The following is a 12,342-nucleotide window of genomic DNA, read 5'->3' as shown; positions in this document are numbered from 1 at the left end:
ATTCATTAGGTTCACTATTGAGATCTCTTTATGAACTTTCTGAAGTGTCAAAGTCTGTATGTTTACACATTTAATTTCTCAGGTTTTATTACAAATACCTTAATGTGCGTTTTGAGGGTGAACAAAAGTCTTACGAGTTGGGAACGACTTGAGGGCGAGAACATTTTCGTTTTTTAAGCGAACTATGCCTTTATGAAGCATCTTTTATGTAGGGGAAAAAAGAAAACCGAATACAACTTACAAGTACTTATTAATTTATTTACACATTTTAAAATACACAAATACAGTGGCAATACAAATGAGGAAAAAAAATCTTCCAGTGAAGGAAGATTTCTATAATTCCACCTGATACAGCACAGTGTGATGCAGAAGGACTGGCCAAGCAGTCATGTGTAGAATGAACCAGAAAAATGAAATAGAGAAATCCATAATAGCTCGATCCCCGACAAAGTGTACTTGTGCCTACGTTTAAACACCACCAGTACTGGAGCGGCTGTTTCTGTGAGACCACCAGTGGAGAGAAAATTACTAACTTATCAAATCTAGAATGAACAAAGTCCCTCTCACCTCTCTAAGCACTAGCCTTTTCCCCATACTCACGATACACACACACAGACAGTGGCTATGAAAAAAAATGGTACTTTGCCATCACTAGAAACATCCTATATACATGACAACAGAATTTTCTGAGTTTCACCACTAGCCCCCCCACCCCATGACTACAGAAAAAGCCTACGCTCTACTATGCTGAATGATATGGACAGGCAGCTCGCCCTTCCACATGTCCTCTGTGACTTATAGCACCAGTAAGTCAAGGAACCACACTTCTGAAACAAAGGAAAAGTAGTACTAAAAGCATTGTTAATACTCAGAAAACAAAGTTGAAGAAAAACAAAAACTTGCATCTCAATTGTTAAAAGTGTCAGTCAAAAGAAAATCAAAAAGAAATCAGGCATGGCTTAAATGATGGCTGGTGTTCTCTCGATGAGACAAACTGGCCTTCCAAATCCAAACACAAATGGTAAAAGAAAAAGTGCCAGTTTGTCTCAACATATGCCCAAACCTCTCAGATAAATAGGAGTTTTTCAAAGTTTACACCCTCTGGTCAGAAAAACGAAGCCCTTTTCTCATTATTAGACTTCCTGAACTGCTATAATTGTTTTTTTTAGTGACACTGTCCAACAGTCTTGACCCAACCACGTGTGCCTGCGTTACTGTAAAAGCTTAGTTCAGGGGGTAAAAAAGAGAAACAAACAGCAACATTAATAACATCAACAACTATACAATACAGGCATTTCACAGCTTTCGAAAAACAAAAGAAAAGCTTTAGGGAATGCAATAAAAAAAAATGGGCAAAAACTACTAGACTTGATAAAGAGGGCCAGGTTGCTTGGTGTAAATAAAAAAAATAAAAAAAAAAATCTAAAAAGCTGTAACGGTGTGAAGGTGGTACTGTGTGGCTATGACTACTCAAACCATTGCTGTATGTTTCTCCACCTGGCCTTCCGCATAATAAACTACAAAAAGACATAAAAAGGACACAGTCTTCATCCTGCCACATTTACGAACAGGCTTTCAAACAATTCTATTTAATAATTCTGCATGTTTCATTAAGCTTAACGCTGTTAAACTAACAAAAAGATAAGATTCATCTGCAAAAGACTGTAGCCAGTGTGAAATCAATTTAATCTCTGTTGTACATAAACGAAAAGACAAAAATAAAAGATTACGGTAAGCAAAATGTCAATGGCTATCAGTACAGCTGCATTCCAAGCTGTGTAAAAGTAATTTTTTGCAACAGGAGAGGGTGAGCCACACTATCAGAGCCATGGTACATGGCTTTAGCCAAGACGCTCTGCTTTGCAAAGATTCCTCTGGACGGCAGGAGGACGGCCCCTTTCCTCCTGGTGTGTGTCAGAGGGTCAAAGGCAGCGATGGCCGAGAATCACGCCCCCCCCGCCCCGTCCCTCCCGTCTCGCCAGCGATTGTCTGGCAGAAAGTGATGTTAACAAGCACAACTAACGTGCCCAGGTGTCTTTTTGGAGTAGTGTAGGTGTGTATGTGAGGAAATGTTTGTGTGTGTGGTGTATGTGCCAAAAGAAGAAAAGAAAATTAAAAACTGTCCATCTCTCAAGTTTTGCGTGACTCTCAAGTGTATTTAATTGCATTGAGAGGAAGGAGGAAATGAAGTCTGTTTCGATTTGATTTGCTGAGGTTGATTTCACATGGTTAGAGGCTGCTGGAGAAGTCCTAGTGCAGATCAGGGCCGTGGTTGGTCTGCTCTCGAGGCATGTGGAGGGTCTCATCGAGGTACGGCAGACTGCAGGCCACTTGGGGTGACGCGAGAAAGAGCCTGGGGTGGAGAGGAGAGACAAACACATCAGTTTCTGTGCGCCACATGATACAAAAGCAAACTGAGAATATCTCAATGGCTTTCTGACACTTTTTTTTTTTTTTAACAGCCCAATTTTAGGCTGTTCACACAGTCAGTGTTTGGGAGTGACAACTGTGTTAGGCGTGATGTGAAGTGGCGTCTTTATGGGCGTCATCAAATTCCTTCTCTATCTCTTGCATAATGCCTGTATCCACAGCAACAGATAATAATAGTAAATAAAGACATACTGAATTCGATACAGATACACTACCATTCAAACGTGGTGCTCAAGTAACACTTCTAATTATTAAATCTGTTTAAAACAATTGTGCTGCTTAAAGGGTTAGTTCACCCAAAAATGAAAATAATGTCATTTATTACTCACCCTCATGCCGTTCCACACCCGTAAGACCTTCGTTCATCTTCGGAACGCAAATTAAGATATTTTTGTTGAAATCCGATGGCTCAGTGAGGCCTGCATAGCCAGCAATGACATTTCCTCTCTCAAGATCCATTAATGTACTAAAAACATGTTTAAATCAGTTCATGTGAGTACAGTGGTTCAATATTAATATTATAAAGCGACGAGAATATTTTTGGTGCGCCAAAAAAAACCAAAATAACGACTTATATAGTGATGGCCGATTTCAAAACACTGCTTCAGGAAGCTTCGGAACGTTATGAATCTTGTGTCGAATCATGATTCGGATCGCGTGTCAAACCGCCAAACTGCTGAAATCACGTGACTTTGGTGCTCCAAACCGCTGATTCGACACAAAAGATTCATACGGTCCGAAGCTTCATGAAGCAGTGTTTTGAAATCGGTCGTTATTTTGTTTTTTTGGCGCACCAAAAATATTATCGTCGCTTTATAATATTATATTGAACCACTGTACTCACATGAACTGATTTAAGTATGTTTTTAGTACATTAATGGATCTTGAGAGAGGAAATGTCATTGCTGGCTATGCAGGCCTCACTGAGCCAACGGATTTCATCAAAAATATCTTAATTTGTGTTCTGAAGATGAACGAAGGTCTTACGGGTGTGGAACGACATGAGGGTGAGTAATTAATGACATTATTTTCATTTTTGGGTGAACTAACCCTTTAATATTTTTGTGGAAACCGTGATAGTTTTTTTTCAGGATTCTTTAATGAATAGAACATTCAACAGCATTTATTTGAAGTAGGAATTTTTTTTACCATTTTTTTTTTACTGTTACTTTTGATCAATTTTAGAGTCCATGCTGAATAAAAGTATTAATTTCTTTAAAAAAAAAAAAAAATGAATGGCAGTGTACTTCAAATCAATAATGTGACACTAGCTGTCAACTGTGGTTCTGTTCATATAGCACATATCAACTTAAAATACTCTGAATTCAGTTGTGCCTTACAAATATTTAAGATTGTCCATATTTAAGATAGTCTTTGGTTATAGAATATAAATGTCACTTTCTTTCATAACGAGTTGTGCATAAATGAATCCTATTTAACACTCCAAACAGGACTGACAACTATATCATTCTGCTGTGTGAACATAGCCATTGTTCCCCTATTCCCATGAGTCATCTCAGTCTATGTCATGGGAATGTGTAGGATACCACTGACTTAAAATCATGTGTCTGAGAGCCCCGTTTGCATCTGGTATAAAGATCAGCATGTCTCGTGTGATCCGATCACAAGCGCTACTTACAGGTGTAAACAGGGTCCAAAACACATTCTGATCCTATCGCTCGTGCCACAGTATGAAGTAGTTAAAATATGAACACATCACATTTGAAATGTAAACACTTATCTGTCTTCATACATCGTGCACAACCTCAAAAGACCACTTATTCACCTGTCAATCAACCACAGCACTGAAACAAAAGTTTAAAGCTTTGCTGGTTATATATGACTTGTAAGTGAAACAAAAGTGCATTTACAACACATGCGCAAGACTTTTTTTCCTCGGATCATCTGAGATAGATTTCACTTAATACCAGATGTAAACAGTCTATTCAGTACTCAGAATCACCATTTTCAGATTCATGATGTCATGCTATCAGCTTCATCATGAATTTTAGCTTTGTGCCCTTGGGATGAAAGGTTGTAATCAGATTTGTTTTCCAGTTTTATTCCATGATTCTAAGCCCAGGTCAATTTAACTTCTCAAAGAATACAATTCTTACTAATGATACACCAAAATTAATTTAACGAAAACTAAATTAATTTTCATTTAGCTAAAAACTGAAAGCAAAATTAAAGTTTAATATTCAAATCAAATACATTTAATAATCAATACTGGATACAGCAATCTGTCACTCGACATTAAAGAGCATCAAAACAACAATTGATTTGTTTGAATTTTGTTATAAAATTGACAGAATCTGAAAGTTCAGACTTTGTTTCATATCAAAAATAAAGCTTTTTGTAATTATTGGATAGTAGGCATGCTACAAATAGGCTACTTTAGTGAAGTTTTGTTTGTGCATCAACTGGAAAGAGTAAAGGACTAAAACATCTCAGTTCATTAAAATGAAGATCAAAAACGAGAAATCGATAGTCAACCCTAGCCCAAGCTGACATGTTTTCCTACTGTAGCTTATCCACGTTGTGCGCACAAGACAAGACACTGAAACGGCACTACAATTAAACTATTTCAGTCAACAATTTCGGCCTTCCAAAACTGTTTTAAAATTCATTTTTCGGTCAAAACAGTTTTGAATGGCTGAAATGTTGGTGCATCACTAATTCTTACGGGGGGTTAACGGTTTGTGTCTGTATGCTGAGTCCTAAATATTTTAGGTGGTCCTGGGGCCATCCTCTGAGCTCCCCCATGGCCTGCCACAGCAGAGGGCATATGGCAGGAGAGGAGGGAACAAGGTTTATAACACCAAATACAAAGGACGGGGAAAAAAAACAAAACAATGCACTGTATTTTTGGTTTCCACTGAGGAACACAAATGGAGGGCTATTTCAAGAGTGGGGGAGGGGCGACAGCTAATTGTGTCTTGCACCTTCAGATGCATAAAATCTGAGGTGATTAATTACTAGGTGGCGATACATTTTTCATGATCCTCCATCAAAGGCATGGCGGCGCAGGGGGGCCACCAGGACTCTGAGGCCAATCATGTGACGGTTGCTCTCAAAAGGGCGGGGGTGAATCTGTCTCTGACGTTACAGAGGGAACAAAAGAGCTGCAGAGGTGAGCCGTTCAGCTAATCTGAGACTACAAGTAAACATATTTCATTCAGGGCACAAACTATAAAGGAAGTGGTGGCAGTTTTCTGTAAAATGAGGTTATAAGCAGCAGTTTTACACTTTTGACAAACAATTAAAAGCAAAAAGGCTCGTAAGTGTAAAGCTGCATTGATAAGTGTGGGCACAGGAGCACAGTCTGGGTGGTCACACTGCATGCCAAAAACAGCCAATACCAAGCACTGGGGGTTAAAAGAGTGAGACAGAAAGAGGCATCCACACCCAGGCAACTAGAGGTTACTGACACATCACAGAGTAGAGTGTAGAAACACACAGTCACAGGCAGAGAGCGCTGCACAGCACACAATCTACAGCGCTCTGCTGCACGGCATTTGAGCTTCCTTTCTGCTTCAGCGACTGATTTTTGATCAGCTCTCCAAACGCTAGATTAAAATAGTCAATTATTGGGTTGTATAAATACATCTGAGTACATGGTGATCATGTGTAGGCTGCCAAGTAGTTGTTTAGGACAGTGGGGACAAATGGCCTGGTGGGCATACGTGTATATGGAAGCTTAGTACTTTTTTTGCACAAAATGAAAGCAGTGCATGCTTTTTGTTTATAACTCTTGATATGATCAAATTTGGGATATGGAGATATGTAAGCCAGACATTTACGTGACTAAAAGGAAAGATAATAGTGCAATTGCATACTCTAAACCATTGAGGGTTGTAATTATGCTTTGAGCCGTTTTTTCTAGCAGGGAAATTTTTCTGGAGCATCTGAGACTGATGCTTTAGTACATTTTTTTTTTTTTTTTTTTGGTAAAAATAAGCCCAACAGTTCAGTTCAGTTAAAAATGGCTCAGAGGATAACAGTACTGTCCATCTGTGAGTAACGTATCACATCATCTGGTGTTATGAATTACTTTCTCTGCAAGGATTAAAAATACCATTCGAGTCATTAGACTGGGGTGCGAGGTCATAAACTGCTAACCGGGATGAAGCTGGAATCAAGTACTTAAGCATCCCAGCTATGAATACTGGTGGTTTCGGTGGAGAACAGTGATCGCCTAATATTTCAGTGGCCCTGGTTCTAGAAGCATTTTTCCCATTCATTTTCCCTATAGTCATTTCAAAGGAATTCCTCAATTACAAGTCTAAATCCGGGGGCACATTGTGCGATTTTGGCCATGATTTGGTCGTCTGAGACCAATTTTGAAAATCATAAAAGATTCCCCGTACCTTGGATAAAATCTGTAGTCTTTGGTTGTTAGTTTGACATGTTCACCGACAGCCGATTAATGACTGTTGTGATCAAATTTTTACTTCTGATGAAATTCTGTCAGAAGATTTGGCGCACAGTCCTGCAGTGTGACTTCATCTACGATGACCGTCAAATTGACTTGTTTTTCAAGACAAGCCATGAACACTAGAACCAAACCAATCGGCCAGCTTAGAGATGAACCAGGGCTGTCACGACAAGATTTTCACTGCATTTTTATCATGGCCAAAAGAATCACAATAACAATTTTATAATGATAGCTATAAAAATAAAAACAATAATAACGCTATCAGTCAAATTCTTCAACTATTTTGTTTCCTTTTTTTTTTTTTTGGCCAATGAATCACACTCAAAATACAAGTGCAAGGAGGCGGAGTTTGTAATGCAAAATGAAGGAACAATATGAAACTGAGACATTAAGTATAAAAACAATATTTCTTGAAAGCAAAACATCAAATTCTAAATAATATTCTGTTTGAATAGAAGCCTCAGTTATCCTGAAGAAACTGCTTTTGGGCAGAAACTAGATTGCAACGTTAGAAAGTGACTGTCTAGATGCTAATCTTCAATGTTTGCACAACATTCTTTTGATAATATTCACAAGAAAATCTCAAAGCTGATGGTAGATTTCTCTATTGAGAAAATGAATGGGGCTTTTACTTCTGGTGCTTTTTTTGAATAACACCATATTGCTTTTCAGTGAAACGCTTAAACATCTGCCTGCTTTATCTGAATTACAGTTGAGAATGAAGTAGTGAAGTCTCTCTTCATTCTGTGAGAGTGATGTGCTGCGTAACAGCCGTACAGCAGTGATGTGGGACAGGGAGCATATTACTCAATGCAGGGAGGTGGAGGTAGTCCAGGAAGAAAAAAAAAAAAAAAAAAAAAAAAAAAAAAAAGGCATTGTACCCAACTGTCACTCACCCAATGCTGTCTCTCATACCAGAACATGGCGAGCATCTACTTGCCGTGGTGATCATAGGGAATGCTATTCTGAAGTGGGTGGGTGGGTGGAAGGGGGAAACATTTATTTGTGAAGAAAATTAACAACAATGTGGTAAACACCGCAAAAATGCGGAACTGAAAAAAAAGTTAGTATAGCAAATATTCAAATCACCAGAGACTCTGTAGACAGAATTATAACTCTGGGCAGCATGCCAAGAATGTATGACAAGTTTTGAAAAGAACTATGCAAATAAAATCCGAAGTATGTGGCAGTGGTTACGCAATACAGGGCTCAACAATATGGATGGCCCAATGGCCTAGGGCCGGTGCTTGCGTTTCAACTGACCTTACATTTATAAGCTAACTTCACCAGTTTTGATGCTTTGCAAATGTAAAATTTTGGTGTTCTGTGATGTTCTGAACAATGTTGTTTTGCAAATTCGACTGACTGTAAATATGTCAGCAATGCAAAGTTTTCTTTAGCTGGCTGACAGAGATAATGGAGAGAGTGATTTGTGCTAGTCTTGAAAGAAACATTTAAAAAAAAAAAAAAAAAAAAGCTTAAAATGATAATTTAGTGTCAAGTTCTGCAATACATTCCATCATTTTCCAGCAAAAATGCTTAAAGTTTTATCAGTTAAAAAAAAAAAAAAAAAAAAAAGTGTGTGCGCGCGTGTGTGGGAAAAAAAAAAAAAAAAGAACCTTACAATAACAGTTATAAATAAAATTACAAATAAAAAAACAATCATAATCTGACAAAAAAAATCTTATTGTTGAGCCCAGCAATATCAATAAAATATATATACATAATGTATAAAAATAATAATAATTTATAATATGACAAAATTTAGTAGGAAGGGAATGAAGATACATTTCTATTTCCTTAATCTTCAAATCCTACCAAGTTATTTATCCAGGTAAATTACCAATTTATTTACTTTTTTGTCTTCAACATCTATTCACATACTGTCTATTTCACTGTTGAAAGCAAATTTCTAGATAAGCTATACAGCATAGGTAGCCCAAAAACACATTTCAGAGCAGAGTGCTTTCATAATGGCATGCTAACAGCCCTGTAAACCATGACACCGGCTCCAGATCATGCCAGGCCACAGCAGACACAAGCTCCATCTGAGCACTCTTTCATGGCTATCACTCTCTATCATCTTTCCCTTTGTCTCTTTGCTGGAAAGCAATTGTGGAGAAGTTTGTTTATAAAGCTCTTCTAACCAAAGTGATCTCTTTTGTGGTTGGAATGGACAGGAAATAAAGACAGGGCCATTTAAGAGCAGGGGAGCTGGGGCCAGAAACAGACACTACTGCTGCCAAACACACAGGCAATGGTGGGCAAAAAATGCAGGGTATTTCATTTTATAAAGTTGGTACCTGTGATGTGGACATGCGTGAGGTGTCCTGTCGGCCAGTTAGATCAGAGGAGGAAATGTTGACAGGGGCTCCGCGGTGCAGTCTCATACTGACCTTCCTCTCTCGCTCCATTCCTGGCAAAAAGAGAAAAGGAGGAAGACATGTGTCATCAAAAGTATGGAAAAATGGAATAAAAAAAAAAAATAAAAAAAAGGGACACTGACCACACACATTGGGTCGCGTCCACCTAAACAAAAAGCCTTCTGTTTTCCAATGTCTGAACCACAAAGTAATTACACCAAACTGGAAAAACTGCCCTGCGCTGATCTTATGGCTCCACTGAGAATAAGTGTTATTTGACTTAAAGAAACTGAAGTTTACTTGGACTCTGGTAAATGTGGCATATGGTGGTTTATAAGATTTTGTGCCTCCTTGAGGCTCTGCTAACTCTACACTTAACGGCTGTTAGGCTTACTGCTAACAAGACCAGTGCAGGGTCACTGTTTTTGTGTCTTGTATGGGGAAATGTCTGTGTGTGTGAACCTCCACCCTTCGATAAAGCAAACGCTAGTAAATTTAAGTCATGTCTAGCAAACATCCTGCTGAGCGTAGTAGCTTGCAGCCCTTTAACCACTTCCGTTCAGCTAAGATGACAACAAAAGGCAAGAAAAAAAAAATGTAGCTGATGAATACAAATGTGTCTTGATATGAAGCAGTGAAAAGAAAGAAAAGCCATGTGTGTTTTCCAAATTCAAAACGATCCTCATGCACAAAGAAAAACCATCCTTTAGATGTTTGAGTCATAAACATGCCATTTTATTTTACTGAGATTAAAAACAAGCACCAACAGACAGCAGTGGACGTCTTACCTGTGTGTGAGGTTGGCGTGAGGGGTGTGGGAGGTGCTACTTCTTGCGTTCCTCTGGGTCTACCTGAGCTGGAAGGCATCATGCCACGGGCAGCCGGATTCCGCCCATGCCGCAATCTTTCCTCTCGATCCCTTCGCTCCCTCTCCGGATCTTCTGCCGCTCTGTTTGCACCCTGAATAGCACAACACATCATAAATAAAGCATGAAGTCAAAAAGACCACGATAAAAACAAAGAACAATTTTAGAAATACAGCAACCATGCGAAGACAACAGATTTGACACTCACAAATTTGAGCATATTCCAGTCAAACACGTAGTCGTATGAAAAGCCTTGCCGGTGGAAAAGGTTCCTGAAGAGCTGTCTCAGGTAAGAGTAGTCGGGCTTGTCGTCAAAGCGAAGGGAACGGCAAAAGTTGAGGTATGTGGCAAACTCAGCTGGAAACAAACAAAAGGCAAATGTAACTAAAAAAAAAAAAAAAAAAAAAAAGTCAATTTGTTCAGATTTGAGGTCAACTACGCTTTTTTTTTTTTTCATGCTTTTAAAGGTCTTTTTTATGCTCACAAAGTCTGCATTTATTGGCTCAAAAACAGTACAAACAGTAATAGAGTTTAAAATAACTATTTGAAAGTATTTTGAAATGCTATTTTATCCCTGTAAAGGAAAAGCTGAATTTTCAGCATCATTATTCCAGTCTTCAGTGTCACATGATCCTTCAGAAATCATTCTGTGATGACTTGCTGCTTAAACATTTCTTCTTATTATCAATGTTGAAAACAGTTTTGCTGCTTAATATTTCTGTGGAAACCGTAATATTTTTTTTTACGATTCTTTGATGAATAGAAAGTTCAATAGAACAGCATTTATTTGAAACCAGAATCTTACATAACATTATAAATGTGTCAGCTGTATGTGTCAATTTAAAGCTGCAGCCCGTAATTTTGCCTCTTTGTCGCCATCTCTGTTTGAAACCTGCAATTGCCGTTGTTTGCGGAATTATCTTTACGTGGGTTGTGCCTCGGCACGATTCTTCAGCGCAGATGAATATAATGTTTTCTGTCAATCACCACATTGGTGTGGATACTGTACTTCGGAAACACAGATTGTAGTCTTGGAAGTATGACCAAAATATGAATTTTCACCGGAGAATGTCATCTGAACAAGTAACATGTCTGCCACTTTTGTTCTGACTGAGGGAAAAAAAGCATTACAGTAAATCACGCTGCCAACGGTGATTGAATCTAATGATCACTTAGCTCATATCACGTCAAACCGTGCAAATTATTATTATTGTTATACTTTGTTCTCAAATTGTTAATGTTAACAACATCAACATTGCGTGACTGTGTATTTAGTGTGTATTAGCGTTACCTGTAGATTTCAATTTCTGTACAGTCTAATCTCTAACGTTAATTTGTCATACCATACAATCCGCCATCAAAATGATACGTTTAATTATTGCAGCTGCTGTATATAATAAAAAAAATTAAAAAAAAGGGCTATAAATGATCCGCCTCACATATCATACAGCTTACTAGCTGGGACTCCTTTCTGTTTACAGACGTGACACAATGACGCAAAGACAAACGGCTGCATGCTCGAATTTCCAGCGAAAACCTACCAGTACCACCCAAGTTATAAAACATTACAAGCTTACCGTTGTGAATCGGGCTATGGTAAGGAGATAGTTTTGACCACTGGCTGGTTATGTACATGCTCAAAAATTGATTTTGTAAAATTTTTAATGAATAAAAGTTACAGACAGCAGCTTTGATGAATCCTTGCTGAATAAAAGTAATCCTTTATTTAAAAAAAAAAAACTGAGACCAAACAGCAGTGTATGCAAAAGTTTGACTTTCAGCAGATATCTGTAATCCAATATGTTTTTTTTTAAAAAAAAAGGGGGGGGGGGAAGAAAAAAAAAAAGACCACAAATATTGATAATTGATCTATTTGATTGAACTGTCTAATCAAATGTTCTCTCCTACCACCTGCTTCCAAATGGCAATAAAAAAAAGTAGCTTATGGTCCATGGCTGTGCTGTAATGTAACTTAAGCCTATTGGCTATTAACAAAAACAAAAAACACACAACCATATATAAGCAGAACCTTACATGGGTATCCTTTGCACAGGACTTCAATAGGAGTGGACATTTTCTTTTCACTGATTCGCTCATACTTCTGTCTCTTTGTGGCAGCCTTCAGACCCTGCCATGGCAGAGAGCCCAGGTTGAAGTACATGAGCACATAGCCAAGAGACTCCAAGTCATCTCGTCTGGATTGCTCTGTGAAAGAAAACACCGATAAACACCGTATATCATTACG

General features: G+C 38.2%; 1 protein-coding gene across 2 annotated transcripts in view; it reads right to left on the bottom strand.

The window, feature by feature from the left end:
* Positions 1 to 237: 237 nt before the first annotated feature.
* Positions 238 to 12,342, bottom strand: part of csnk1da (casein kinase 1, delta a) — a 33,894-nt gene continuing 21,789 nt past the window's right edge. Inside the window, exons 5-10 of one of the 2 annotated variants that reach the window (XM_051888481.1) lie at positions 12,132 to 12,302; positions 10,306 to 10,454; positions 10,020 to 10,191; positions 9,172 to 9,284; positions 7,765 to 7,833; positions 238 to 2,353 (exon numbers count right to left, since the gene is read on the bottom strand). In XM_051888481.1, coding sequence (XP_051744441.1) covers positions 7,801 to 7,833; positions 9,172 to 9,284; positions 10,020 to 10,191; positions 10,306 to 10,454; positions 12,132 to 12,302 — 638 coding nt within the window. In that variant the 3' untranslated portion in view covers positions 238 to 2,353; positions 7,765 to 7,800. The remainder of the gene's footprint in view (positions 2,354 to 7,764; positions 7,834 to 9,171; positions 9,285 to 10,019; positions 10,192 to 10,305; positions 10,455 to 12,131; positions 12,303 to 12,342) is intronic. The other variant, XM_051888480.1, reaches the window with a different exon arrangement.

Source organism: Ctenopharyngodon idella, chromosome 3 (genome assembly GCF_019924925.1).
Source record: "Ctenopharyngodon idella isolate HZGC_01 chromosome 3, HZGC01, whole genome shotgun sequence".
In the NCBI taxonomy this organism is placed as follows: Eukaryota; Metazoa; Chordata; class Actinopteri; order Cypriniformes; family Xenocyprididae; genus Ctenopharyngodon; species Ctenopharyngodon idella.
The sequence above is the reverse complement of the archived record's forward strand: the minus strand, read 5'-3'. Positions and strand labels throughout refer to the sequence as shown.